This window comes from Nyctibius grandis, chromosome 25 (genome assembly GCF_013368605.1).
Source record: "Nyctibius grandis isolate bNycGra1 chromosome 25, bNycGra1.pri, whole genome shotgun sequence".
Taxonomy (NCBI): domain Eukaryota; kingdom Metazoa; phylum Chordata; class Aves; order Nyctibiiformes; family Nyctibiidae; genus Nyctibius; species Nyctibius grandis.
Window position 1 is genome coordinate 7130264 of NC_090682.1, and position 26645 is coordinate 7156908.

Here is a 26645-nt window from a genome sequence, read left to right on the forward strand (position 1 = left end):
TTGTGTTTGACACCCAGAGGCGCAGGGATGCGCTGCACGGTGTATCGTTTGCATCCCATTGGCCTCAAAGAAAGGAGAGAGGGAGATGGAAAGGAGGAACATATGTTTGGGTGCTGGGCTTCACCCTCTGCGTGTGCTCGCGTGTGGCGTGAAGGAGAGGGACAAGTACCCCGGGTCGAGCGAACGGTGCGAGGCTGCGGCGAGGGTCCGCACCCTTTCCCCCCCAACAGCCTCTGCGTGACTCGTGTGGGAGCGAGCTTCGTCTCCAGCCCGAAAATAGCGCCTGCTTCGGTGGGCTTTATCTGTGCCTTGCCAAGACGCGTGACAAACGTGTACTGAACTAGCACCTCGAACGATGCCAGCGCAGAGAAACGGGAACGCTGCTGCAGAGCACAGAAAAACGAGATAAACCTCCTTCACACGGCACAGTTACTTCAGAAGCAAGAATAAACAATATTTAAAAATGTATAAACACAGATGGCGTATTTTCCTTAAAAAAAAATGTTTTGAGAAAAATAAAAGCCTCTTAAAAAGGAATAAAATATGAAAAGGAGGAGAAGCAGGGCGGAAAGAAGGAGTCAAAGGAAGGGGGGAAAACTAACAAAACAGAAATCAAAGATGAAGCAGATTCCGCCGGCACGTGGCCGTGGCGTGGATCCAGGCAGCTTTCTGCGAGCATCTGCCGGGGCGACAGCGAACCGCGCGTCCTCGGCTCCGATCCCGCACCGTGCCGAGCGCCGGCGGCGCCGCGGGTGATGTGCCTCGGGCGTCTCTGCAGGGCCTGGCTACGGCCGATGGTCCCGTGCGGCATTTCGGGGTGAGGAGGGCCAGGGGCCGCCCGGCTGCAAAGGCAAAGCGGAGGACGGAGATGCTCCGAGCCCGCCAGCAGGTACTGGTGCACAGGAAATGAGGGAACCGCCTTTAATTGCCTGCTGGCCCAGGAATCGGTGACAGAGGAGAGAGGCATTTGAAAGACCCGTTTATTTGCACCACTTAGACCCTTCCCCACTTGTATTTTCATTAGCAAAGAGCTTAATGTCTGTAGAGCTCCGCCGTACCTTCTCCTTAGACGCTGCTACGCCCCAGTAATTACTAGTGCAGCGAACACCGGGGAGGCGCAGACACAGGACGATTAATTACTGGGTTTGTCCAATAATCAGTAGTACACGCTATTTGTCAGTCCTAACGCTCGTGCCATCGATTTCTGGGACGTCACGGTTGTCCCCGCTCTGCGTGTGTTTACCTGCCCTACCTGATTGGCGTGTAGCTGTGAAGTATCAAAGGTTACGTCGTGGACAGAGAGCCCCTTGCAGAGAAAGTCCAGGCCCCTCTCCTGACACCCATTCCTTTCGTACTTCGCTTTTCCTGGACCCCACAGCTAAAAGGTAGTAACACATTCTCTGTCAACCTGACCCACGGGGCAGCTGAGGCCATGGAAGCAGCTTTTCATGGTCCTGTTCTCACGAGCGTGTTGTGCCAACGGGAAGTGCCTCGGGCTGGGCACTTTCTCAGGGGTTATCACAGGCCAGTGCAGGTACTGTACCAACACCTGCTGTCCCAACCCGAAGGACCCACAGCCCTTCAGGGTTTGTGTGCACAACCCCCTACGAGAGGCTGGGTCGCCTGCCAGCTGAGGGCGAGCAGAAAAGACAGGCTGTGGGAAAACACCATCTTCCAACAGAACTGTTTTTATTGTGTAGTGAAAGACTGCATCTAAAACCAGAGAGAGGAGTATCAAACAGCGCTTTACCTAGTGCATACAACGGAGCTGCTGAGGCTTGAGCGTGCCGACCCCTTGCTCAAACAGAAGAGAAGCAGTAACTCGGGCCTCCTGCTGCATTTTAGCAGCTGTTAAGAAACAAGGTAACTGAAGGGTGCAGCTTCTCGAGAGGCTGGCAAACGGAAAGGAACCAGGAGACGCGTCTCGGACGTGCCACGGGGTGGCATGGCAAGAGGAGGAATCAGCTGGCAGTTTTATCGCTTTCTCCGTTCTCTATTAGTTTCCTCTTCTTCTCATCCGTTTTCCTCTTGAAGATGCTGTCTCTGTAGAACTGAAGTTCTTTGATGCTTTCCCTGATGTCATCGAGCGCTCTGAAAGAGAATTGAGGAGAGTTTCAAAACGCGTGCAGAGTTAAACCCTTCCACGGAAAGGAGAAGGAGCTCTGTGACACGCTACGGACTCAGGAAATAGCCAGGGCCACAGCTCTGAGCTCCCCGTTTGCAGGCTTCCAAGTTTAGTGTCTCTGACAACAGCTCTGCCCAAAACAAGGACAGACAAAGCCCGCTGTGAAGCTGCCAGTTTCACTCAATTTCTCCCTGTGGTGTCTAAGCAGTGAGAGATGTATCCACGTTGCCAAACAAGCATCGTGGCTGGAACAGTAGAGTCAGAGCAGATAAGGGAACTCCCAGTTCTCTGTATTTTCACCCTCCCTTTCCCTGCACTAACCAGGCTTCAGACGGGAGCGTACAAGTGGAAACCTCACCTGTGAGAAGCCGCCTTCTTTGGTGCAAACTCGTATTCTTCTGGATACCAGCGTCTGTAAGTGGAGAAAAGCGTCACTTAAAAGGGGACCTGGGATCCAAACACACGTCTGGCGGCTACTGTTACACCTGCTGAAGGAATTTCGGTTTCACTGGCACCCAGAGAAGCCCCAACCCTGCGAGCCGCCAGAGCTCGTGCCTCGTAACAGCCTTCCCCGGGCTGCCCTTCCTACAGTGCTTAATTGGCGGAGCGTTTACCTGCAGAGCTCCTTGACGGTGCTCACATCAATGATCCTGTAATGAAGGTGCCTCATGAACTGAGGCATGTATTTGTCAAGAAACTTCTTATCTGCGTGCACAGAGTTCCCTACAAAGACACAAAACAAGATGTTTCTTCAAAGACGTTGCAAAGCTACCACAAACGACAGCGAAGCGAGCAGCAGGCTGCGCGAGCTGGGGAAGGATCACAGGGTAGGAGAAGCTATTCGCAAGCAGCTCGTTCATCTCATTTTCTAGTACATATGACTAAAGGTTTGTCAAGAGTTTCACTTCAGGATCACACGCCGTTTAAATATATAATCCCTCCATTAATTCTTCAGTCACTACTCCTACAATTCCTGTCGCGCAGATAAATATCAAAGTGTTATACAAGCGTCAGGTTTTCTGCCAAGTGACGACAGGCATCGGTGTTAGCTGCACGTAGCACTGCTCCCAGACCGTACACCATCCTGAGCATGGCTCCAGGTAACAGGACAGCTGGAAGATCCCCATTTGGCGTTCGGCTCGGCACACACCGTGAGGAAAAGGCGCCGCTGGGTTTGCTGTTCAGGTTGTCACGGTCACGGGCAGCAGTCAGGCCATGACCCAACTATCACTGCCCACGGAAACATGAATGCACAAAAGGGGGGCTCCCCACAGCAGTGTTTGCTGTAGGGCACCTGCAGAACGTGTGATGCTCTCACCGAACCCCTCTGGACTAAACAGGTTGTGATTTGTGTGCTAGATCTCGGCACAGAAAACTAAAGCACCCCCGCCCCGTGCGCCAGCGGGCCTTGGGCACCCGGCTGGGAGCTGCAGGAGGGACGATGCTGTTAGTAGTAACAAAGAACATGCTGTACCTGCGAGAGGGCAGAGACCCGGGGGCGTCTGCTGTCGGACAAAGGACAGAAACTCATACTCTGCCTGCTGCAAGGAAATCTTGCTCTCCTTCACCGCCTTAGTGAGGCCAGACTGCAAAGAAGAACCATCCGTCAGAACTCAGAACGCACTGCCAGAATGCTCCACGGCACCAGGGCAGCCCTGGAAGCGGCGTGTGGTCCCCAGCGAGCCCAGAGGCACCCCAGAGCTCTGTTTCAGCTCCCTGGACACCCCCTTGCCTCCCCTCGCTCCGGGTACCTGCACCAGCCTGACGGGCACGCAGGGCGCTCGGGAAGTAACCACAGAACGGCGTGAACAAAGCTGGCGTGATTGTGGTGGGTATTTTTGTCAGGGCTGCTGCACTTTCTAGGGGCTCTTAGTCACGGAGCCATCGTGCAGGCCTCATTTATACACCTGTATGTACACGATCCAGGAGAGCGTTACATTCCTCTCTGCTTAACGAGAGGCATCCGCCTCCCCGGCACAGAGCAGCAGGTAGAAATAAACAGCAATAATCAGGATCCTGGCTTAAGTGTCTGTCGAGATTTCTACAAATCAGAAAAGTTCCTTCCTCCTTTTTTTTCAATAGTTAAATGTCAAATCTGCTCCAAGGGTTCTCAGTGATTTGTTTCCATCTGGCTACGCAATATATTTCTATGACTGTGCCGCAAAAATCTAATTGACAGATCCAAGTGGTGGTTAAAAAATTCATTACGTGGCTGCGTTTTCATCTACATTCTAATTGCTTCTCTTTTCTAAGTCAATTAAAAACAAGTAGCTCCTCAGGAGCAGCGATAACGTACGCTGCTGTCTTCAACTCACTCGTGAACTGAAGCCGAGTGTGAGTCCTCAGCTGGAGAAGGGGAAGAGCACCCATCACGGTAAATTAATATTCATTTTCCAAACTCTTGCTAATCCTTCCCGGGGAGAGCGAGGTGCCGGAGGGGGGAGGAGTTACGGGTGTCTTAAAACTTCAGCCCTGCGTTGAAAACTAACTTGAATTTCAATTCACGAGCAGGGATTGGAAAATCCATTCGCCTTCTCGCTCCCGGCAAGGAGGAAGCTTTCTTCGAGGGCTGAAAGAACTAAAAATCATCTCTTGCTGCTAAAGTTAAGCTTTCAGCGAAAAAAATACACTAGGCTTACAGCACTGAGGGGACAGGCGACAGTAACAACCCAGTGTTTGCAGTGCATCGGCCCATTTAATTCTACAAGTGCTTAAACTTGCAGTGAAACATTTGCATTTTGTCAGCTCTGGACTGTTCTACAGCAATCGTGCGCCTGCTCTTAGGTGGGACTTCAAGCTGCGTCTTCCCCTTCTCCATCAGAATTATTCTTGGAATTATTTTACACAACACAGGACCAGCTTCACCAGGAGGAGCTGGCAGAGGAGCGCAGCCAACCCAGGCTGCAGCCGGGGCTCCGGCAGAGGCAGGGCACGGGGACAGCTCAGCGAGCAGGCTGGGGAGCCAGGCCCAACTCCTGAACCTCGCGCTGTGAGGCTGTGTTGGCCTGTGCTGATGCTTCTGGCTCTCAAGTCAGAAAGAAGCTTCAGGCACTACTCAAACTTTTTAAAAACCAGCCTAGAGAGCACAGGCCGCTTCGGGGCGATCTGGCAGCCGCGACACAGGAGGAAGACTAAAGGTACACAAGTGCAATTCACAGCTGTGCCACGGAGGACGTGCGAGACCTTGGGCAAAACCTTACACACCAGCTCCTCGGCACAAACGAAGGACGATGCTTCCTCTCTCCCGTTCGTCATCTCCTCTGTTTGAGTATAAACTGTTCAGCACAGGAGCTGTCCCTTTTTAGGTGACTGTACTGCAACCACTAACTCTGAATTATACATCATTCTCATCATTGCAAAGAAAGAGAAGTGACTGCTCTAGCAGGGTTACCTTCCCGTGATGCTCCTTGCACCACTCGGACATGCTCTCCAGCAGCTCGTCGGGCTGATTAATAATCAGGTGAGGGCCCTGCGGGGAAGAGAAAAGCACAAAGGTAACTACAACCAGTTCGGTACCCAGCAGTCCCTCCTTGGGACACATGGCTGCCCTGCAGGGCACAGCAGGGAGTTCGGGGTGGGAGAAGGGGCTGGGTGGAGGGTACAAACGTGCAAAGGAGGGGACAAAACGCTCTCGTCTCGGCCCTGAGGGCCCGTTTTGGGGAGCACCGGCGGGGGGGCGGGCGCACAGGGCCCCCGCGGAGGCTCCTGCTCACCTCGGCCAGGACGTTGAGGTCGGAGTCGGTGATGAGACAGGCCATCTCCAGGATCTGGTCCTTCTCCACGTCCAGGCCCGTCATCTACCACAGAGGGGAGCGGCAGCGTCAGCGCGGCCGCGGGCCGCCCGCGCCCCCCCGCCCCCCCAACTCCCCTCCCGCACCTCCAGATCCACCCAGACCATCCGCTGGCCCATCCCGCCGCCGGCCATGCCCGCCGCCCGCCGCCGGCCCCGCCACAGCCGCCCGCCGCAGCTCCGCAGGGCGATCCGGCCCGCGCGGCTGCCGCTCAGCATCGCCGCGGGGCCGCAAAGCGCCGCCGCGGGGCCGCAAAGCGCCGCCGCCGAACCACGGCTCCCGGCAGCCCCCGCGGCCGCCGCCCTCTCCCGGGCCCGGCCCGGCGCCGCGGGGGCTGCCGGGAGCCGTAGTGCGGCGGCGCGGGGGGCAGCAGCGGCCTCCCGGGAGGCGGCGCCGCCATCGGGCCTCGCCCGGCCCCCGGTGACACCGGAGCTGCCGGGGGCGCGCAACCCGCCGAGGCGGAAAGGAGGACGGTGTGGTTTTACCAGAGAGACTTTTAATGCCGGTCCCGGGACAAGGAACGCGTGAACATTCTGTGCCAAAACGCTGCGCGGGGGGTTCAGGGGGCCAGGCAGCACCCGTCCCCCCTCGTGAGGACCCGTCCCCGCATCTGGGGCAGGCACGGCCCCCTCGGCCGCACGCAAACCCCGAACGGCCGCTTCTCTGTCCTACGAGCACGCGGCACCGAGTCCTCCGAAACTGGGGCACGTCCGATTCCCCCTCACAGAGCCCTGAGGTGTCGAGTTAAGACGTTTAAACCTGAGCCGCTGGCGTCGGAGGGTTACGCTGCTGCTAATTTTACAAACATTAAAAGGTAACCGTGACGGGTGGGGGTTTTTCTCTTTTATGGGTATACTCGGTAGGGGACAGATGGAGCTTGCTTTGCCGTTCAGTCCTTTGAAGCCCACGGGCAGGCGTCAGTGCCGCGACGGGTGCCACTTGGCCTCTCTGTAGCTCTCTCTCCGGTAGTCGTAGTCGTGGCTCCAGCCGTCCCGGTGCCGGTCTTCGTAGGCCGGTTCCTCTCTGCCGCCCCAGTAGTGCTGCTCGGCGTCGTGGCCCCGCTCCCCGAAGCGCGGCTCGCGGCCGAAGTGCCGGCTCTCTGCCTGGTAGGGGTGGGCGCTCAGCCTGGCCTTGCGCAGCGCCGGCCCCTCGGGGCGCCGCGGCATTTGGGAGGGCTTCGAGGGGTGAAAGGCGAGGGGAGCGTGCTGGTAGGCGGGCAGGGGGAAGGCGGGCGGCTCGTACTTGCCCCCGAAGGGAGGCTGCTGCCGCCCGGCGCTGTGCATCTGGAAAGAGAAGAGGAAAAGGGGGGTGGATTCGGGGCGCTCACTTCCCGGCAGAGCGCTGGAGGAACCCCAACCCAAAGCCTATTCCCACCACCTCGTTACAGGGCACAAGCACCCAAAACTAGAGCCGACTGGCGGCCGTGGGCGACGGCGGGGCCGGGCACTATCAGCACGAGCAAACAGCGTACCACCGCTTGTCTCTGCAGGCTGCTGGCGGGCGGCAGAGCCCGCTGCACCGACGAGAACCCCGCTGCTGCCATGCTGTCAGGATGCCTGTCGTATCTGCGGAGAAAGAAGATCAGGAATTTCAGCCCTAGACGCCAGGCTGCTGCAGTCCCAGGGGTGTGTGCGACCTACACGTTTCTCCCCTCATAAACGAAACAACTTCACCCTGTGCCGTGCAGCTCCTGCGTGTGCCAGGGGGGCACGTACCTGCTGCCGTGCGATGCTGGATGCGGCACACCAAGGCCGGTGCCAGCGGCTCCGTGCGGGGGACAGGGTGGACTGCTGTCTTGAGACGCGTGACTGCTCCCTGCAGAAACAAACGTTTCACAAGGCTGACAAACAGGAGTGAGAGGAACTCGGGTATGAAGTGACATTACAGGGCGCTAACAGTCGCCACGTGCTTAATTAGCTCTCAAGTGGTGTCAGTGACCTGCAAAAGCACATCCAGCCTCCAAAACACCACGTCCAGCACAGCTCATCCAGCCTCCAAAACAAGACACTGCAAGTGTCTTTATACCCAACGGGAAGGATGCAATCCGGTGGCGATATTCCGGCCAACGTGCCTCGTTTAGCTGGCAGCAGGCATGACTTTGACTGCTCATGTGGTAATTTAGCACAGCTTTCAAGGGTACAGAACAGACAGTCAAAACAAACCCCAGCAGCACCTCGGCTGCGGGATCATACGTGGCCACAGCTGACACAAAGGTCCCCCGTGGAAGTGCAGGGACACGAGCAGTCGCCTGCTTGCCACCATCGCTGCAGGCAACCATCGGCTGCTGGGCGAGCGCCCACGTGCCGAGGAGAGCGTGCCACTGGCCCCGCGGAGCACCCGCCTGCCGGGCCGTGGGAGGGGGCGGCTGGCGGCGGCTCTGCCCCCTCCTCCAGGAACAGGGTTAGCCGGTGTGTCCTGTACCTGCTCGGAACTGGATTTTGATGGGCCTCCCGAACAGCTTGATCCCGTTGAGCAGGCTCAGCCCGTACGGGACCGACTCCTCGTGTTTGAAGTTCACGAAGGCGAACTGCTTGGGCCGCCCGTCTCGGTCCTTCGGGATCTTCACCTTCACCACCGGCCCCGCCTGCAGCCCACGAACGGAGGCGTTACCGAAACCCCACAGGGCCGAGGGGGGGCACGGCCCCCCTCCGCCGCGCCACGAGTAAGTTTGGCCGCCGGCGGCCGCCGTACCCGCCCTGCCGTGGCGGCCGCCCCGCCCCGCCCGCCCTTCCCCGGTATAAAGCGCGCCCGGGCGCGGCGGCGGCCGGCGGTACCTGGTGGAACAGCTCGAAGATGAGCTCCTCGGTGACCCTGGGCTCCAGGTTCCCCACGAAGAGGGTCCGGTCCGCCTCGGCCGCCGCCGCGCCCATCGCCGCGGCGGGGCAGCCCGCGCTCACCGGCGCCCGCCCGCGCTTATGCGCAGGCGCCGCGACGTGACGTGGGTGCGTCAGCGTGCGCGCCCCGCCCCTTCCGGCGCGCCGGCAGCGGGAGGCGGCGGAGGCCGCGGTCGGCGGGGGGAGCAGCGCCCGGGGCTGCCGGGGACGGGGGTCGGGTGGGCTGCGGGGCCGCCGGGGCTGGGGGTCCGGTGGGCTGCGGGGCTGCCGCCGCCTCTCGAGTGGCGCTGCGGGAAGCTGCGGGCTCGGAGGGAGGGCCCCGTGCCTGCGGGGTCCGGGGCCCCGGTAGTTAGGTCGTAGCTTATAATAAATCCCGTCTGTGGTAACGGCGTCGTTCCGTGCGTCAGCGGCGACCGCCCGAGCCTCGGCCGAGCGGCTGCGGCGCCAGCGCAGCGGCCACGGGGCAGGCGGGGGGGCCGGGGCCCGTGCCGGTGCCGGTGCGGCGGGCAGGGAGGCCGCAGAGGTGCCGGGGGGGGCGGTTCCGGGGAGCGGCGGGGCCCTGCGGGGCCCGGTCTCTGCTCTCCCGGCCTTTTCCTCGCCCGCGGGTTCCTACGGGAGGCGCCCGGCTGCACCCCGTGGGGCTGGGGGCCCGCTCGGTGTCCGCTGCGCCGGAGCCAGGCCCGCGGGGCGGAGCGTGGGCGGTGGTTGGTGTCATAACAAGCAACTCGGGGAGCAGCGGCGGCGGCGGAGCCGTTTTACCGCCGCGATAGTCCCTTCGGTGGCCGGCGCGGTGCCGGGGGGCTGCCCCTGCAGTGTCCTGCTCCTCGGCCCCTCCCGCGTTTGCTCGTCCCGGCGGCTCATCCCTGGATGTTCCCGTAAAAGCGGGACGTTTTCCATCTGGAAAAGCTGTGAAAGGGGAAGCCGAGCCTTCATTTTTCATTAGATTCCAGCGCGTTATGGCAGATCCTATTTTCTTGTTAATTAGGCGCTGTTCATTTCCTTCACTTCATTACTTACTACCGCACCTAGAATTTATATTCATTTGGTTTAATCGTGTTCGCCTGGTTGAATTCTAAACAGTTACTCATTCAGAGAGGAAGTTATTACCTCGCTCTGCCAGGACTTCCACTTTGCCTTAATTTCCCCGGAGCCTCGTTTCCTTCCCTCTGCTTTTCTCTCCGTTCTGGGTCCCCTGGGCTGGGCTGGCACAGCGACCAACTCCTCCTCGGATTGTTGCTTGTGCCTCGCACCTTGGGGGGGCTGGTGGGTGGGGAGAGGGGCCCACAGAAATGACAGCTGTGGTTCCTACCAAAGAAACCGAGCTTTGGGCGCGGGTTTTCATTCTCTCCTTGGGCTTCGTGGTGAGGCACGGGTGAGTTTGGGGAAAGCCACCGCGAGTGCCCACCACCCCGCCCAGCCGCTTCACCGGGAAATGGCTCCTGGCAGGTTGCAACCGCAGCATAATTGTAGCTACAAAGTTCTCCGTGGAGGGAATGGTTGTGTTGTAAACAGGCCATAAAACTCCCCAGCGATGAACAGTTAAAAGGCACTTACAGGCGCCAGCGCCACGAGAAGTGGGCACGGCATTTCCAGCGATCAGACCAGCAGCTGCTGAGTCCCTGCCTTGCCACGCCGCGCTGGCAGGCGGGAGCTCGTCGTGGGGACGGTGCCGTTCTGTCGAGCGTTAACGAGCAAGCGGCGCGGGTCCTGAGCTGCCTCCCCGCACCCTGCAGTTTTCAGCTCTGTTTTTTGGAGCTGGGCAGTGAGGCTGTTCCCAGTGCTTGGGGCAGCACCAAAAACCACAGGGAACCAAAACTCTCTCTGCCCTGCCCCTTTCTTTCTCCTTTACCTCTTCCCCTCTTTCTAGTTTCTCTAAGCTGCGGGGTAACGCAAAGCCTGCCCCGAGTGGGTGTTAAATCCTACACTTCGAGTGGATACGTGCCAGTACATGTAACGTGCTTCGCTTTGGAGTTACTGTTTATTAAAGCTCTGGTTTGTAGATGGACCTTGAGTGTTGTTTCACCTTAACCCACGCCTGGGGATCTGCGAGTCTGAGGCGCTCCCCCAACACTGGACTCCCTGTTAGGAGATGAGCCCAGCCGCCCCTAGCCCCTCCAGTCCCCGAGGATTGGCTAGAAAGCAAGGGGGCTCATCTCTTACCAGATTTACCCTCTCCCCTGGGCAGGACGGTGGCAGGGAAGGGGCTTGGGTGTAATTCCTGTGTCGGGGCTAGGGTTCAGGTGAGCTGCCGGGGTTACCCCGAGCCTGGGGCTGCTGCTGCATGGCCATGCTGGTGCTGTGTGTGCGGCATAAATCACGGCCCATGGACACCGTTGGAGCACTCGCAAGTTTATTTGCTTTCAGCCAAAGGGGTAAGGTGCTGTGGGTGACCTCGGCGGGGCTTTTTGCCACCAGACACCCTGCTGTTTCCCTCCCCGGCGCCCACGTGCTACCCGCTGGTGGGGGCACGCTTCCGTGCCACGAGGCTCAACAGGGCGTCACAATCCGCACGGATGTCGCCGGGCGGCCACGGCTGGGTCTCAGCGAACTTCACCTCAAAGCCCGCGCCCTCCACGGCTTCCTCCACCTCGTTCTTCTCCAGGCGGAGGCAGGAGAAGACCTGCTGGTTGAAGGCGTAGTAGGTTTCCCCGAGGACGGTGAGCATCACCAGGTGCCCCCCCGGCTTCACGAGGGCACTGATGTTCCTCAGGGCGCTGCGGAAGGTGGCCAGGTCCTTGCAGGCGCCCTCCAAGCAGAGGGTGGAGACGATGCAGTCAGCAGGAGGGAGGGACACGGGGTCCGTGGGGTTGGCTTTGGTCACGTCGCACTTCAGGACCTGCTTCACCTTCCTCCTCAGTTTCTCCTCTTTCTCAGCCCACTTCTCCCTAGCAAGTAAACAAACAGATCAATAGGTGAAGGCTCGTTATGAGGTTATTTAGCATCTGTGCCCGCGCCTTCTCCCGCGCCGTGCTGGGTGGCAGGGGGGTAGGAAGCCAGCCTCACCTGTCCCCTTCCAGCTCACAAACGTATTTCACCACCGGCCGCCAGTCGAAGGCTCCCGGTTCGCCCTTGAGCCACCTCTCCAGCTCCCGGCGGTTCTGGTCCGTGTAGTCCAAGGCGATGATCTCCTGGAAGCGCTCACAAGCGGACAGGAGCTGGTAGATGGTGGGGCCGCAGCCGACGTCTATCAGGGTATCGCCCCTCAGCCCGTCTGGTGCAGAGCGGGGGGGAAGAGCGTTCCGGTGAGGATGGCGACCGTGCCCCAGGACAGGAACCCCCCACGGCCCCCTCGGGCTGTGCTTCCCCCTAGCCAGAAACGCCATCCCCGATGCCACGGAGCCCGGTGCAGCCACGGAGCCCGGTGCAGCCCCGTCCCCCCGGTGCCCTGGGCTCTCTGCCAGCAGCCTGGCGCTGGGGCAGCTCCTGCGGCAGGCGCAGAGCCCCCAGCCCTGCCCGAGGGCAGTGCCTGCTCGGGAGCGGAGGTGCTGACCCCCGACCCACCCTGTGCCCACCCCTGCCCACCCTGAGGTGACAGTATTTCCAGAAACTGTGGGACGAGTCCAGCTGGCAATACACTGTATGCATAAATATACATGCCTGCGCATATATATATATATATATTTCTTTTTTAAAAAGTGTGCACATGTGTGTACACACACACAGCGTACGGGTGGCTGCGTGCCAAGCAGCCCTGCAAATGGCGCCGTCCGACACTGCTCGGGGGGGGGGGACTCACCCAGGGAGAACATTTTAAACAGGCTCCTCAGGCTTTGCGTCAGGAAGGTGTTGGGCTGCCCCTGGCCGTCGCTCAAGGTGTAAAATTCTTTCATGTACTCCTGAGGGTCGAAATGCTGCTGGTAAAAGTCTCCCTCCGTGAAGACTGCTGGCGCGTCCATCCTGCCGAGAGGGAGCTCCGCGCTCGCTCCGCCGGCCCTACCCTGCCTGGCCCCCGTTGTACTTTCGGTTTTCACGTCCCCCCGCCTCCTCCGCCCGGGTGGCGGCCGGACACACGCCTGTCTGCGCAGGACTTTCGCCTCCTCGCCATTTGTGCACCGAGCTTCGCTTTCTCCGTCACGCCTCGCTCTTGAGCCCCCCCAGCCCTGAGCCGTGCAATCCCCTGCACAAATGACCCTAATTAACGGTGGTCCCTGGGATTACATTACCCAGCCCTGGCTTTACAGTAATCGGTGGTGATAAACCAGCGCGGCGCGAGCCGGCGTCGCCGGCAGCCGCAGCCCGACAGCTCTAAAGGGTGTCGGTGCGTCCGACACCTTCGCCCCTTGACAGCAGAGTGAAGCCGGCGTGGTCGGGTTTGGGGCAGGGGGGTTTGGGGCCACGAGACGCCAAAGGCAGGAGGAACCAGCTCTTCCACTGATTTCGCTGCTTTCGTGTGTTTCAGGTTCCCTTTGGAAGACGGCGATTTCACGTCCTCGCCCCACAAACCAGAACGTTCCCAGCCTGGGCCTCCAGAGCCGTCCCTGGGCCCTGCGCCCCTGCCAGCACCATGCCCCCTGGGGGTCCCTGCCTGCCCCGGGGTCTCCCGGCAGCCCCTCGCCCGAGGAACGGGGAGCTGCAGGTGGCACGGAGGGGACACGGTGGCGGCCGCCTCCTTCGCCGTCGCCGCCACGAAGAGGCAGCAGAGCCCCGCGCTTCTCGTCCTCTGCCACTCGCCCAGCGGGAGCCGAAGGGATCAGAGAGTCTTAGGCTCGTTCCGACTCCGAATCTGCGCAATTGGCCTCTGCTTTTTAAAGGTCTGTCACCAGGAGTGGTGGGCAGATGAGCCACTGTGTCATCCTCAAACTAATAAGCGCTATTCAAGCTCCCGAGGGGGCTGCGCCTCACAAACCGTGCTCCAGACCACAGGCACGGCTGAGCTGCTGACGCCAAACCCGCTGCCGAGGATGGGAAGCGTCAAAAGGATGTTGGCTCCAAAGACGGACACGTTAAAGAGGTTTTCTTCTGAAAGCCCACAGTGAGCACTCCCTGCTACACCGGTGCTGAGACTCTGGGCCAAAATGGGCTCTAAAGCCACCAGCCCCACGAGAGCCCCCCAGCCACGGCAGGCAGGCAGACCCAGGGGCGTCTTTCCCGCAGGATGCCAGCCCCAAAGCAGACCACGGGCACTCCCAGCCTTGCAGCTGGAAGCCCTAAGATAAACCCTATGCATGCCGGGGGTTTTGTCCCCACCACCTGAAATCCCAGCACTGCAACAGGAACGGGAGGTGGAGGAGCGGCGAAGTTGCTCCCCTGTTAAACCCTTGGGGCTCAAGGAACCCTTTGAGGTGCTGCACGCTACACCAAGGTGCGACCACCCAGTCTCACCCCCTGGTCACGCACGCCAGGCTGCAAGGGGATGCCCTCACGGAAGGGAAGGTGCCAGCAGCAAAGGTGATGCCAAAATTAGAGCCCAGGGGATGCTTTGGTGTGTGCCGCCAAGGCAGGGACTGGGTGGGAATGAGCAGGGAGGCTGGGGGCTCCGTAGGGCCGTTCCCCAGGAACCTGGCGGGGCCAGGGGGGCTGGCAGGAGGAGGAGAGGGGGCTGCCTTCTGCAGGGGACACAGGGGGAAGGGAGTGAAAGGAGTGGTGGCATGCATACCCCTCGCCTGCCTCCCGATGGGGTGCCCCATGATAAACCAGAGCAACCACCCACGGCCCTGCTGGGGTCAGCTCTGTGCTGAGCAGCCCCACGCTGGCAGCGGGGCTCGGGGAGCAGCCTGAGCCCTGGAGCCAAGCCCGAACCCGTGTGCCCTTGCCAGGGTCTGAGCTGATTATTCAAGGTACGGGGCTGAGGTACATAAAAGCAGCGCAGCCCGCTGCAGCTCGGGGGCTTCGGCTCGCTCCTGGTGCCGTTAGCGCTGGCGTTGCAGCCCGCAGAGCCTGGTTTGGCCCATTCAGTGACATGATTTGGGGTGAAACCATAACCTGTGAGCACCCAGAGCGCCTGGGCACGGGATGCTGAGCCTGCCCCTGCATCTCCCCGCGCCGGGAGCAGCCCCAACGGCTCTGCCGCTCCGGCGTTCCCTCTCTATTGAAATCGCGGCTCCAGACGTCTGATTTCCATTTTCCCCCCATACTTTTAGTTCAATCAAAGAGTGTGATTAGGGCTCTGCGGGCTCCATTGTCATCTCTACCTAAGTGCTTCTCTGATTGATATAAACAGCATTTCGATATTTACACTGCGGAGCGCGTTGCTCCGCGCGCCTCCCTGGATAATGCACAAAATCTGCCGCTCCAGGGAGGAAAAATAACAGGGAAAAAGCAGTCCCTGCAGAGAGCTGCTGGGAGGGGCGGGGGGGACCCTCCCTGATGGGACACGGCTGTGCCCATCAGCCTAAGGAGCAGCACCTTGGCCTCGTCCCACCACCTGGGCTCGCAGCACTGGGGAAGTTATAAAGGGCAGGGGGGGGTGGGAGGGGTCTTGGCACCTGTGGCACCTCGTGGTGCTCGTGCTCGGGGCTCTGTGTGGTGTCTCCTGCGAGCACGGCTTCTGCTGGTGCCCGGGAGCTGGTTTGAAGGCAGCTGGCTTGTGCCCTGAGTGTGGCATCAGCCCCAGGCTCGGCCTGGGTCTAAGCCCCAGCAGCTCCAGGCTCAGCCTGGGTCTAAGCCCCAGCAGCCCCAGGGCTGGTCCTGGGCTCGGCAGCCCCAGAGCCCCCCGGCCGGCTCCAGCCCACCCCGGGACCCCAGCCCTCCTGCGCTGTCCTCGTCCCCGGCACAGAGGTAAGCGAGACGCCCGGGCGCCGTCGTGTAGCACACCGCCGAGGTGGGGTGCGTCGGGGAGGGACGTGCGCTTCGAGGGGGGAACAGAAGCACCTTTTCTGGGGTTTATGTGCTTGTTGCTGGGCTGAGCTCTAGCTGCTCCCCTCTTCGTGTTTGCAGGAGTGTGTGCAAGGGGAGCACCCGGGAAGCAAACATTTCTGGCCTCAGGTACTTTTTGCAGAAGGCAGCAGCTGTTCTTTTGGTGCAAACAGTGGTTATTTGGAAAAAGGGGAGACAATTGTGCTTTTAAAGGATAAAATGCACTTGTTTTCTGCAATGCAACAGCTCCTCGGGGGCTGTTTGCAGCCTCCCCAGCTTTCTCTCGTAAGCATCGTTAGCCTTGCCCAGGTGCAGGCTCCTGGGGGGGTCTGTGCAGCAGGAGGGCAGGAATAGGGAGATTCCTCAGAGGCGTTTGGTCGGAGCCGTGGTGGTTGGTTGTTTTGCTTCTTGTGGAAAACATTTGAGGTTTTTTTCCTGTATTTTACTTGGTCAAAAGTATTGCACTTCGAGTTTCCCGTCGGGTTGGGGGCATATCCTCGTGCAGCCGTGCCTTTCCCTCCCTCTCCCGGGGCAGCAGCAAGTGCAAATGCTCGGCTGACTTTGTTGTGTGTGCATCGTTATGGTCTTAGTTAAATTATACCTAATTAATAAGTGGGCTCGCTGCTGGGATCTTGCCCCAGGTCTCGCCCCGTGGTGGGGAGCAGCCGGGGCTGGGCAGTGCTGGGAACAAAAGCTGCCTCTTCCTCCGCGTGGTGCAGAGGATCCCGAACAAAAGGGTCACGTTCCCCTGCGCTCCTCTCTTTTTTTTCCTCTCTTTTTTCCTTTCTTTTCCCCTGCTCTTCGATGGAGGTTTAAACAGTTCTTTTTCTGGTTTAAATTTCTCTGTGCTGCAACAAGCAACTAGCAGTGAACTATTACAAGGGTGTTTTACAGTCCTGTGGAAACCCTTTCCCTCCGCTTTGTTTTAAATGGGTGTATCTTTTATTCCTAGTTTTCGGGGGCGTAAAACTTTACAGCGTTTGCTGCAAACCTTCATACTTGCTCTGCAGTTTATTGCTCCCTCTGCAGATATATCTTACTCATAAATAAGGCTTTCATCTGTACAGTACTTGACTAAGAGCCGCAGTGCCTCTGAGCTGTTAACAGGACTTTGCCTGGGAATCACGGCGTGATTCAGCTCAAACCTCAGTCTTGCCTTCGCCCAAGGGCGCAGAGCTCTGCTGAAGGGCCGTGGTGGCAGCGGGTGGCTCAGCTGGGTTAACTGTGCCCTGGCCAGCAAACCCCTGTGTCCCTGGGAGATGTGAAGGCGGCTCCAGAGGGTTTGGGCGCAGCAGGGTTGGCTGGGTCTCTGTACAGGTCTGATGCGGACGCACAGGGGTCCGATGCCACCCCACAGCTGGTGTTCCGATGGGCACACCGAGAGCGGCTCTCCTTGGCCCTCCTGCCTGTTTCTCTCGTGGGGATGTGCTGTGCTTGGCAGCCCTGGACGTGGCTGACACGGGCTCGGGGCAGGCAGGGGAGCGGGGGCACGCTCGGCGTGCCGCCTGCCCTTAGCGAGCGAGGCCGGAGCTGGCGTGCAGAGGGGGGCACGCTGCGCTGCCGTTCATCACGGCTCTGCCTGCATCCCTGCAAGGGGGTGAGATGCGTTGGCGGGGGAGCCAAGGGGAGGAGCAGGGGGCCGGTCCCTGCTGGCAGAGCCAGGCCAGCCGCTGTTTTTCCAGGACTGTCATGGCACAAAGGATTCAGAAAGGTGTGGGATATTAATTGCAGCTTTCAGACCCCCGCGTGCTGCATGGTAATTTCATCGCATTACGGTGATAGCGGTTTTAAAAATCGCCCTCCTCCCGTCCCCTTTTAACAAAATACGTCTGGTTTCGCACAAATGCACTTAGGGCCCATTTGTTTGGAGTCCAGAATGGCAGCAATTAAAGTCGCGTTGTGCATGTGGGATAAATGCAGTAATGCTCGTGTGGGGGTGACCTGTGCCGAGAGGATGGGACTGGGTGGGGAGATGTCTGCAGGTCGGCAGCGCCGGGTACCGAAAGCACCGAGATTGGGGCACCTTACGTGGCGCCTTGGAGCATCCCCGCTATTGCGTTATCATGAGCAAAAAATAAGGCTTATTTACAAATGCCTCGGCCGTGCAAGTCTGGTGGCAGCAGCACCCCGGTGTCCCCGGCGGCGGCAGGCACCGGGGCGGCCGCGCTGGCAGGCGCCGCGTTAGCGGATGGTTTATGGGACCATTTGCCGGTGCCGGTACCTGCCGCCGAGCCTCCAAATGTCAGCGCCGGGCGCGGGGCGGTGGGAACAGGTGGGCTGTGTGGATCTCCGGGGCCCCACTAATTCACAGGGAATAAATTAATGACGGGAACGGGGACAAAGTCCTCTTCTGGGTGCAGGTGACGGAGCAATTCCCTTCTGGCAGGCGGAGGGAGGGAGGGAGGGCTGTCATCAGCAGACTGCCTTTGATTTTATTGTCTGAGCCAGCCTTAAAGGTATCCTGCACGCGGCGCTGGCTTTGCTCTTCCTCGGGGTCTTGGAAACGGTGCCGAGTCTCGCCTAAAATAACGAGCGTCTCTGCTAATTGCGTGAAATTGCCTATCTGCAACACGGGCCGGCTCCTGCATCTTCCCCATCAAGGAACCGACGGTTTCCTTCGCTCCCAGAGGGAGGGGAGATGCTCGGAGCCCATGAGCTCGACCCCGTCAGGAGATGGTGTAAGGCCGTTTGCACCCGCACAGAGCTGGTCCCCGGCCTTTGTGCCCGGCGGGAGGCGGGAGGAGACGCTGGCAGGGAGGGAGGGAGGTCAGTTTTGGCCCCCTCCCATCATCTGCTTGCATCCCACCTACGTTAATGTGGAATAAGTGTTGCAGCTGCTCTGATTTTTGCATTGCACGAGTCAGGTTTTGGGGGTTACCTACAGCTGGCCATTAAGAGTATTGGCGAGTGAAGTCACTCGGATTAATATATAATTATTAAGTGGAGATGTGAACCTGTAACTGGCTTGGAGGGGAGCGGTGGTTGGTCAGGGCTGTGCCGGGGGAGGCAGGGAGCGCTGGGCTCTCTCCAGCTCTGCCTCTAGGAAGCACTCTGACCTCAGGGAAATCGCTGCCGCGCTCCCTGTAACGGGGAAGATCACGGCGAGCCATGCTGCCGAGCGTGCGCGGCTCCGTGCGTGCAGAGCGCTTCCTCGGAGACCCTTGGCTTGGGAGCGGGTGAGAAGGGTGGTCGAGAGATGTGCCTGTTGCAGAGAGCTTGGGACTTGCAGCTGAGTGTGGGCTGGAGGGAGATGCTGAGCAGTGCGCTGCAGGGGATGGACCTGCCTGGTCCCAGTGCTGAAACCCCTTCCCATGAGGGGGCTCCCCTCCGAAACAGGGACGCACGGGACGAGGTGAAAGCCAGTCTGAGTCTACGGTTAGAGGGGGGAGCACAGTACCTGGAGGGATGGGGAGGGGCATCATTAACGAGGCACTTTGGGAGCCGCTGATGAACCTTCTCACCCTGCAGAAGCGCAGGAGAGAGGAGGCTTCCCGGGAGCAGGCTGCTGCTCCCCGGCCCAGCGAGCCCGCGCAGATGGCGGGGAGATAAATGCCGCCATCTCCGTACTGTAGTGGCTCGGCCGTAATTTCTGAGAGACATTTATTGGAGGCAGCCTTCGCTTTTTCAGGGGCTGTGACTCCTCGGGCAGGGGGAATTGCGACAGGGAAGGTGGAAAGCGCAGCCCGGCGTTGCTGATGAGAGCGGTGCCCAAACCCCATCCATTCCTCTCCTCCAATTTTCTCCTCTGACAATTTATAGGTTAGTTTGATGCTTGAATAGCTGTGTCTCTCTAGTAATATGTATTCTCTGTAAGTATTCCCCGCTGTGGCATATCCTAAGAGAACTCCATCAAATAATTATCTTCCCTTTTATTTATTCACAGTCTTTTCACTCGATCTGCATCACGATAAAATATTCCAATGGTTTCCTCTTAGCACCCAGCCTTCCCCAGATTGTAAAGTGTATTTATGTACAGTATTAAATCCGCCCTGCGCAGCTCTTTATCTCGGCGCTTTCCCCCTTTGATGCTGCTTTCGGGTGCTGGCCCCGGCCACCTCCTACCTCGACACCCCGCGTCACCGGGGCACGCACCGAGGCTGTGGCGCTCGCCCGGGGCAGGAGGGGTCTGTGGGTGGCCGAGGACAGGGCTGCAGGCTGGTGCAGAGGGACGGGGAAGGGCAGCCACGCCGGGAACCTTCTGGTCTCCCTGGTGCTTCGAGCCGGGATGTCGCTGCCTCGCAGGGCCGAGTCGCCTGCTATCAGCAGGAGGACGTGACTGCAGGACGCCGAGTGCAATCAGAGCAGGGAAGAAACCAATAACCTCCTTTTTCCCCCCTCTGGAGGGACTGAAAGAGCAGCGCTGCTCTTCTCCAAGGGCCGGTCAGGTCTCCCTGTGCAGCCGGCTCGGTGGAAGGCTTCATCCCGAGCAGGGGCTTGCCATCCCGGGGGCAGCTTTTTATACCTAAGGGCAGGTGATTGGAGGGGGGATGTGCAGAGCCTGAGCCCTGGTTTCCGTGCTGGTGGGCGTTCAGGAGCAGTCCTTGGAGGAGGTGGGGGCACGCTGTCGCCCGGGGTGGGGGGCATCCCTTCTGCGCGGGACAGCGGGTCTGGGTGTGCGGTGGGGAGAACTGCAGGTTCTGAAACCAGCACATCCTCGTCTCCCTGTGCGTGCTGTACATCAGCCCAACGGGGAATATTGTGGTGGAGTTTAACTTTATTTCTAAGTTTCTGTGCAAGCGCGTGCCAGGAGCCCGGGTGCCGTGAGGCAGCAGCAGCGTCTGCGCCTTCTGCCACGTCTGGTTGCTGTGACACGAGGACAGCAGTTAATAGGTTGGTCACGGAGCGCAATAGCGGTGACCGTTCATAATCGTGGCTTTCATTCCCCGCTTTGCCCACGGCCGGCTCGGCTGGTAGGCGGAGAGGGAGATGCCAGGGAGAGGACGGGTCGTGGTGAGGATGAGGACCGCGGTGCTCCCGCTCGCTCGGCCCCGGCACCTCTGCGAGGTGGCTTCCCCTCGAAGCGTGGGGAGGCAAGTTCCCTGGCAAGGGTTAACTGAGTGTATAAAATTGATTGCGATTTTAGTAATTCAGTATAATCACAGTCTACCAGCAGGTTGCTTTTCCAGCAGGAGGGTTTGGAATTATTTTCTGGAGTTTGCAATATAGAACTTAAATTAAGCCTCAGAAGTCAGAGGAGCTCTGCTGCATCTCTAATGTGGTGCTAAATTCTCAGCAGCACATTCTCTGTATTAAAGCCTTTGCTAGCAATTAGGTTCATTAACTATCACAATACCTTATTTATTACTCGGCATGCCATATGGTTTCCCAGCTAAAGAATGGCGCCCGTTCTAGCACAGACCATTTGGCATCATAAAAATGTTAACAAATAATGTTATGGCTCTCAAGGGCAAAAGGGCTCGCTGGGTTGCAGGTCTGAACGGCAGGAGAGAATATGAAAACATTTTTCTTCTATGGCAAAATAAAGAATTCCTCGAGACAGAAGTATTCAAAGAATATCACGCTCGCATCACGCAAATGGGAGTTTTATACATGCCCGTAATGGTTCTGTCAATATCTGCAGCAGGCAGGGCTCTCGCTCATCGCCGCTCCTTCCTCCCTCTGAGCACGGACCCTGCTGGGAGCGCGGCGGACACGGACCCACCTCGGGCAGCGTGCGGTGTCTTGTAGCTCCTGGCTTTGGGTTTTTGGACGGCGCCAGCGTTCCGGTGTCTGCGGCTCTCGGGGATGGGATTAGTGACCACACGCTGTCCTTTATCAACCTCCAAACGTCACCCCTGCAGAAGCGAGGTGCTCCGGGTGCCGGCGCGTGTACGTGGCTTTGATTTCTGCACCGTGGGAGGACCCATAAGGGGTGAAGGTGTGCCAGTGGAAGGAGGCAATCGGGAGCCTGATGATGGAATACAAATGTAGGTGTTCTGACTCTGAAAAGAGAGTAATCTTAGTTGGGCACTTGGTTAGTGGTCTTTGGAGGAGACCGCGACCTGCACGCAGCCCCAGCTGCGAGCGTTACGCAGCATAGGCTTGCACTGGGTTCCTGTTTTCGGCAGGATTAGGATTATGAGAGACAGGGGCGGCACTTCAGGTTGTAGAGACTCGGATTGTCTTGGTCACAGTGGGGCCAACACATAAGGCAAATGCATTTTTCCGTTCCTGCTCTGTGACCGGATCCCTGAGAGTAAACGTGGCCAAAAGGTGATTCTGACAACGTGCCATTTAAATCAGAGTAGTAATGAAAGCGCAGATTAAACCAGACTTTCTGATCCTATTGCAGTGTCCCATGACGGCCTCCAAATTTCCAGAGCTTGGTCAAAAAGCGTGGGTGTGCGGCACAAGTGCCACTGCCGAGGTTCCTGGACCATGCTCACTCTGCCCAAGCGAGGTGGTTTCCCTCCTAGCCTGCTCCCCGCCGATCCCTGGCCTCAGCTTTCTCCTTGCCAGGATTCGCTGGCAGGGGATGGGGAGGCAGCGCGTCCCGCTCGGCGCGAGCCCCAGGAGCAGCGTCCCGCTCTCCCCGCGGGCCCAGCCTTGCCCCGGCTCACTGAGAGGGAAGGGATGCCCCGAGCGAGCAGCTGGGCTGCAAGCGCACCAAGCCCAGCGGGCTGGAGACGGGTGTCACATCGTTTGCCATTGCAGCCTGGTCAGAAGCCGACAGAGATACAAAACCAACAAGGAAACAACTCTGCGTGAGCCAAGATGCAGTGGCTGGGGTCCTGTGAGCTGTCTTTAACCGCAGCAGCTCAGCGTCAGCTCCATAATTCCCCTGCGGACGGTCGCCGGGGTCGAGGCAGCCCCGTGGCTGCTGCCGGGCTGTGGGACACGGTGCCCCCCTGCCCAGGATGTAGGGCAGGATGCTCTCGGGTAATTGCCATGGCGATGACCACTTCAAAACCGCCGTCGGCGCACGAGGAGTGGCGTTACTGCACGACTCGGGCTTTAAAGCCGGCGAGGATTATTTCTCGTCACCTCAGCTGAACCCTTGAGCAACGCCGCTGAAGTATTTCACCTGCCACTTAACGCAGCACCACTTAGCGTCTGAAATAAAGGCATTTTTTCGGGGAGGCCGTGAGCTCCGGCTTTCCTTGCAGCCGATGGTGTGCGGAGCCAGCTCCTGGGAATGGAAGTGCTCAATGGGAGGAAGAGTGGGGCCACAGAGCTGGGCACGGGGAGCACTCGAGGTCCGCAGCGCTGCAGCCCGCGTGGGGGGCTGAGGGCAGGGAGAGCGTTGCCTCCCCATGGCAGGGGAAAGGGCAAGAAACTGACCCTGCTTTTAGGCTTTTCAATTTTTTTTTCCATATTCCATTTTGCACTCCTTGGAGATAATTACTTTTCTCGTGAGAGCTGTGATTTACTCTTTTCCCCTTCAGATGCCTTGAAGGGATGTTTCCAAAATGTGCCCCTTGAAAAGCCTGTGGGGCTGGAGCCCCCCCAAGCCCTTTTCCTTTCCTCCCTGCCCACCCAGCACCGCGGACCCACAGGATCTGGTGATGCCGTGGCCATTTCTGTAGGGAGACCAGCGATACAAATGCTCAGACACCGAGTGCTTAACGCAGAACTCATTTTGAGTAGAGAACTTTTTTTTGAACAGCAGAGAGAAATGAAATTCTGGCCCGTTTGTGGTGGAATTGGTACTTCCCCGGCTGAGGATGAATCCCTGCGGCAGCAGAAGCGGTGGAGGGAGGCACGCCGGTGAGAAGCAGCGGGCTGGGCTTCACGAGGGACTTTGTACCTCGAGAGGAGCGGGGGGGACCCGGGGGGCAGCAGCACGTGTGGACGCCGGCCCTGGGCAGATCGCCCTTATCCAGGCAGGGCTTTGCAGAGTGTTTACTGTCATTCCTGGGAGGCCGATCGAGCTGTTCCGGCAGGGAACGTGGCACAGCCTGAGGTGGACCCTGCCAAGCTCCCTCCAGCGCTGGCCAAGGGCACCGTAGCCCCTTGGGAGCCGCCTGCCACCCAGGCACTGTGCAGACCCCCCCACACAGCCGGGCCCCGCGGGATCCGTGGCGATGGATACATGCGGTGTGACTGAGCTGGGACGCGCCGATTCCTCCCGACCTTCGTGAGGGATTCACGGAGATCTCCCCTGAACGGGGCGGTTTGCGAGCTGCCTTGATGCACGAATGTTATCTGAGGCTTCAGTCACGCAGGAATCTGTGACCAGATAAGATACCGGGGGTTTATTGTATCTTCTGGCAATTATTAAGAAAATAAAATCAGTTAATATCTAACCTTGAACCTAGACTGAAACGTTTGGCCTCGGGCTTTATTCTGACTCTCTCGTACGTTCTGGAGTTGTACAGTTTAGAGGGGTGTCAGGAATGATGGAAGAGATGAACAGGAATTTAATCGGGGACTAAAATACCTTCATTATGCAGCTACATCATCTGAGAAACACTTTAGAAACAAGATCTGTACGATGTGTGATTCAGCCACTAGATGTTTTTTTCCTGGTGTGAGAAAGGGAAGGAGGAGGAGCCCCTTTTGGCAGAAGTTTCCCCAGCTGTGGAGGCATTTGGGGTGAATATTTAGTGCACAGGTATGTTAAGAGAAAGGAAGGGGGGAAAAGGCTTCCACAAGCGTGGGCTTCTGTTTGCACTGGCAAAACGGGTAATGCTTTTCTGTGCACACACACACAGCCACATGTGTATATCTATATATCTCCAGCTCCCTTTGGAAATGGGGACAGAGGACTTGGGCAAGTGGAAATGGGATGCGGAGCTTTGCCCTTGCTGGGGAGGAAAGATAAAATTTGGGGTACAGGTGTTTGCTCGGTGATTGGGGTTTGGCTCGAGCATCACCAGGGCACGACAGCCGGCTGCTTTCAGCAGGATGGCCGATGCCACTTGTGGTCCTCAGTGACTTGCAGGTGTTTAAGCTCCGAAGTTGTTCAGGGGCTCTTGAAAACTGTCCTGCTGAAAGGCAGGAAGAGGTTTAAGCAATATGATAATCATATGGTAATCTCCTGCTCAGAAAAGCATGTGATGGGTATTTAACTTGCCTGAAATTCTCATTAGTGTCTGAACTTGGGAATGATCCTTCTGGAGAAGGAGTGTCCCCCTCAGAGGGGGCTCCTGGGTGGAGGTGCGGTCCTGCACCCCGCTCCTGGGGGGACCAGCCAGCATTAATCATGTCTGGAAACCATCGTCTTTCCCAGCACTAATTGTGAGGAGAACCAAAAAGCAAAGGGGGGTTAGGGAGATGGAGGAGAAAAGCAGGCTGAAACTGGGGAGCGAACCTTGTCAGAGCATCCCCCATCTCGGCGGGCAGAGCGAGCCCCCAGCACCGCTTTGCAGAGGCCTCAGCGTCGATTCTGCTCTGTTTAAAAGCGGGTTTTTTTTCTGGGGTGAACTTTACCAACCACGTGTGCAGCCGCCTCAGCACCGTGCAGTCAGGGCTGACATTTAAAGCCTTGGCACATCTCTCCTCTTGTCCCGTGCAGGATGTCAAATATTTTAGGTTAAGAGAAGGGGAAAAGAGGAAAAATAATTACACAGTAAATTGAACAAAGACACCCCCCTCCCGCTTATTAGGACTTGAAAAGCTGCTGCCTCTGGCTCGAGCGCTCTCGAATACGTACAAAGGGTAACGCTAAAAATAGGTACTGTACAAGTGATTAGGTCATAGCCTGCTAGAGGGAGACATTTTTATTTAATTACTAACCCGGCAGCGTGTTGCTGGGGGGGGATACATAAACACGGCTGTTCAAAGCCCGGCTGTAAAGTTTGTGCTCCTTCGCTGAGTCACTGTGGCTCAATTCCCTTTTGTGTGGGGGATTTAGGGGAGGAATGCGGGAAGGCTGGCCCGGCTGCCACCCTCCTGAGTCACCGCTCCGCTCTCCTCCAGCCTTGGCAGGCTCCGGGTCGCTAATTAGCCTCATTGTCTTAGGGGCTGCAGCCGCTGTAACCTGGGTGAAGGGGAGGAATGGAGGGAGACGACGATGGCACCGGTCTCCTTCCAGCCATGGTGCGTGCGTGGCAGCCCGTCCCTCGGCCACTCGTGATGTAACGGCATCGACTCGGTCCTCCCCGCCGCGGCGTGAGCGTACGGCTGGGATGGGCAGAGCTGTGACTCAGAGCGCTGCTTACAAGCAGAAATGTCGCGCCGTGAGGATTTTAGTGCCCCCCGTTTGTTGCTCGGATGCAGTATCCCTTAAAGGAGCCTGGCTTCAAAGAAAACCCCGGAGCGCAGGGTGGGTTTTTGAGGCCGGGGAGCTGGTCGCACACAGATGCATGTGCAGCAGCCCCGTTCCGCCCGGAGGAGCCACGCAGATGTGCCCGGTGACACGCTGGGCCACGTGGGTCACGGGGCGGGTGACAAGCCAGCCCCATCGCTGTTGCCGTGCCTTGTTCGCACGCTCGAGCGCTGGCCGGACCGTGTCCCCCGCCGAGCCAGGGTGGGTGGGGTGGAGGGAACAGGCAGGCGCATGGGGAAGGGCGGACAAGGGTGTCTGCAGCGTGCTCGCCCCGTGACGCTCCGCTCAGGCCTAGCCGGCCCCGTCGGAGTTATTCGACAGTGCGTGTGTGCCCTTCCCGCGACAGCAGCAGAGCTCCGGCGTCGATCGCGACGTGGCTGACGCGCAGACCAGCGCCGTGCTGCTCGCACCCCGCGGCCCCCAAACCAGCTGCGTCCCCGGAGCCACTCTCAGGTTCCCTTTGTGCGGGGGGCACAATAAAGGGCCTGTTCCCGGCTCCTCCGCTCCCCCGTGCCGCCACAATGCGCCCGGGTCCGGTGTCTGCGCGGCGCGGACGGGCCCTGGTGCTCATCAGTGGGTTTCACAGGAAGCTTAACGCGCCGTGGCCGCGCGCTGAGCAGCCTTCCAGGGCCGCCGCGGCTTCCCTCCCTCCCCCTTACCAACAGCTTTGTGCATTTAGGTTTTTTTTTTTTTTTAAATAAAGGCTAACACATTTAATCATCTTTTCATAAGCTGTCAGCTTGCTGCATGCGAAAGTAGAGCACCGCGTCGTACCCCGCCTCCGAGCGAAGCTACCGTGCCTGACGAAACCCTGCTCTAGTGGGCGCGCACGCGAGAGCTTGGGTGGTGTAAACTTCTCTCCGAGTCTGGAGCGATACCAAAAATCAGGT

General features: G+C 58.8%; 3 protein-coding genes across 3 annotated transcripts; all 3 read right to left on the bottom strand.

Moving 5' to 3' along the window:
- Positions 1-1672: 1672 nt before the first annotated feature.
- REXO2 (RNA exonuclease 2) lies at positions 1673-6134 on the bottom strand. The gene is made up of 7 exons (XM_068418336.1): positions 6003-6134; positions 5839-5922; positions 5517-5594; positions 3600-3711; positions 2740-2848; positions 2484-2537; positions 1673-2091 (listed from the first exon to the last, which is right to left on the bottom strand). Exons 1-7 carry the CDS (start codon positions 6132-6134, stop codon positions 1962-1964), a joined length of 699 nt encoding a protein of 232 aa, XP_068274437.1. The 3' UTR covers positions 1673-1961.
- Positions 6135-6392: 258 nt separating this feature from the next.
- Positions 6393-8826, bottom strand: RBM7 (RNA binding motif protein 7). Its single transcript, XM_068418334.1, has 5 exons — positions 8691-8826; positions 8338-8500; positions 7632-7731; positions 7388-7481; positions 6393-7199 (listed from the first exon to the last, which is right to left on the bottom strand). The coding sequence occupies exons 1-5, from the start codon at positions 8784-8786 to the stop codon at positions 6834-6836; spliced, it is 819 nt and encodes a 272-aa protein (XP_068274435.1). The 5' UTR covers positions 8787-8826; the 3' UTR covers positions 6393-6833.
- Positions 8827-11083: 2257 nt separating this feature from the next.
- NNMT (nicotinamide N-methyltransferase) lies at positions 11084-12853 on the bottom strand. The gene is made up of 3 exons (XM_068418335.1): positions 12487-12853; positions 11754-11961; positions 11084-11635 (listed from the first exon to the last, which is right to left on the bottom strand). The coding sequence occupies exons 1-3, from the start codon at positions 12644-12646 to the stop codon at positions 11200-11202; spliced, it is 804 nt and encodes a 267-aa protein (XP_068274436.1). The 5' UTR covers positions 12647-12853; the 3' UTR covers positions 11084-11199.
- Between the last annotated feature and the right edge of the window lie 13792 nt (positions 12854-26645).

Bases quoted from the DNA above. Each gene is read 5' to 3' on its own strand.
- REXO2 (XM_068418336.1), bottom strand. From the start codon at position 6,134: ATGCTGAGCGGCAGCCGCGCGGGCCGGATCGCCCTGCGGAGCTGCGGC. The intron at 2,849-3,599 runs GTACAGCATGTT...GTGTCTTTGTAG, and splicing joins GGGTCTCTGCCCTCTCGCAG to GGAACTCTGTGCACGCAGAT. The intron at 2,092-2,483 runs GTGAGGTTTCCA...ATTCTCTTTCAG, and splicing joins AAGAAGGCGGCTTCTCACAG to AGCGCTCGATGACATCAGGG.
- NNMT (XM_068418335.1), bottom strand. From the start codon at position 12,646: ATGGACGCGCCAGCAGTCTTCACGGAGGGAGACTTTTACCAGCAGCAT. The intron at 11,962-12,486 runs GTGAGTCCCCCC...GCTCTGCACCAG, and splicing joins GTTTAAAATGTTCTCCCTGG to ACGGGCTGAGGGGCGATACC. The intron at 11,636-11,753 runs GTGAGGCTGGCT...TTTACTTGCTAG, and splicing joins TGTGAGCTGGAAGGGGACAG to GGAGAAGTGGGCTGAGAAAG.
- RBM7 (XM_068418334.1), bottom strand. From the start codon at position 8,786: ATGGGCGCGGCGGCGGCCGAGGCGGACCGGACCCTCTTCGTGGGGAAC. The intron at 8,501-8,690 runs GTACCGCCGGCC...CGTGGGCTGCAG, and splicing joins TCTTCGAGCTGTTCCACCAG to GCGGGGCCGGTGGTGAAGGT. The intron at 7,200-7,387 runs GTACGCTGTTTG...TTCTCTTTCCAG, and splicing joins GCCTGCAGAGACAAGCGGTG to ATGCACAGCGCCGGGCGGCA.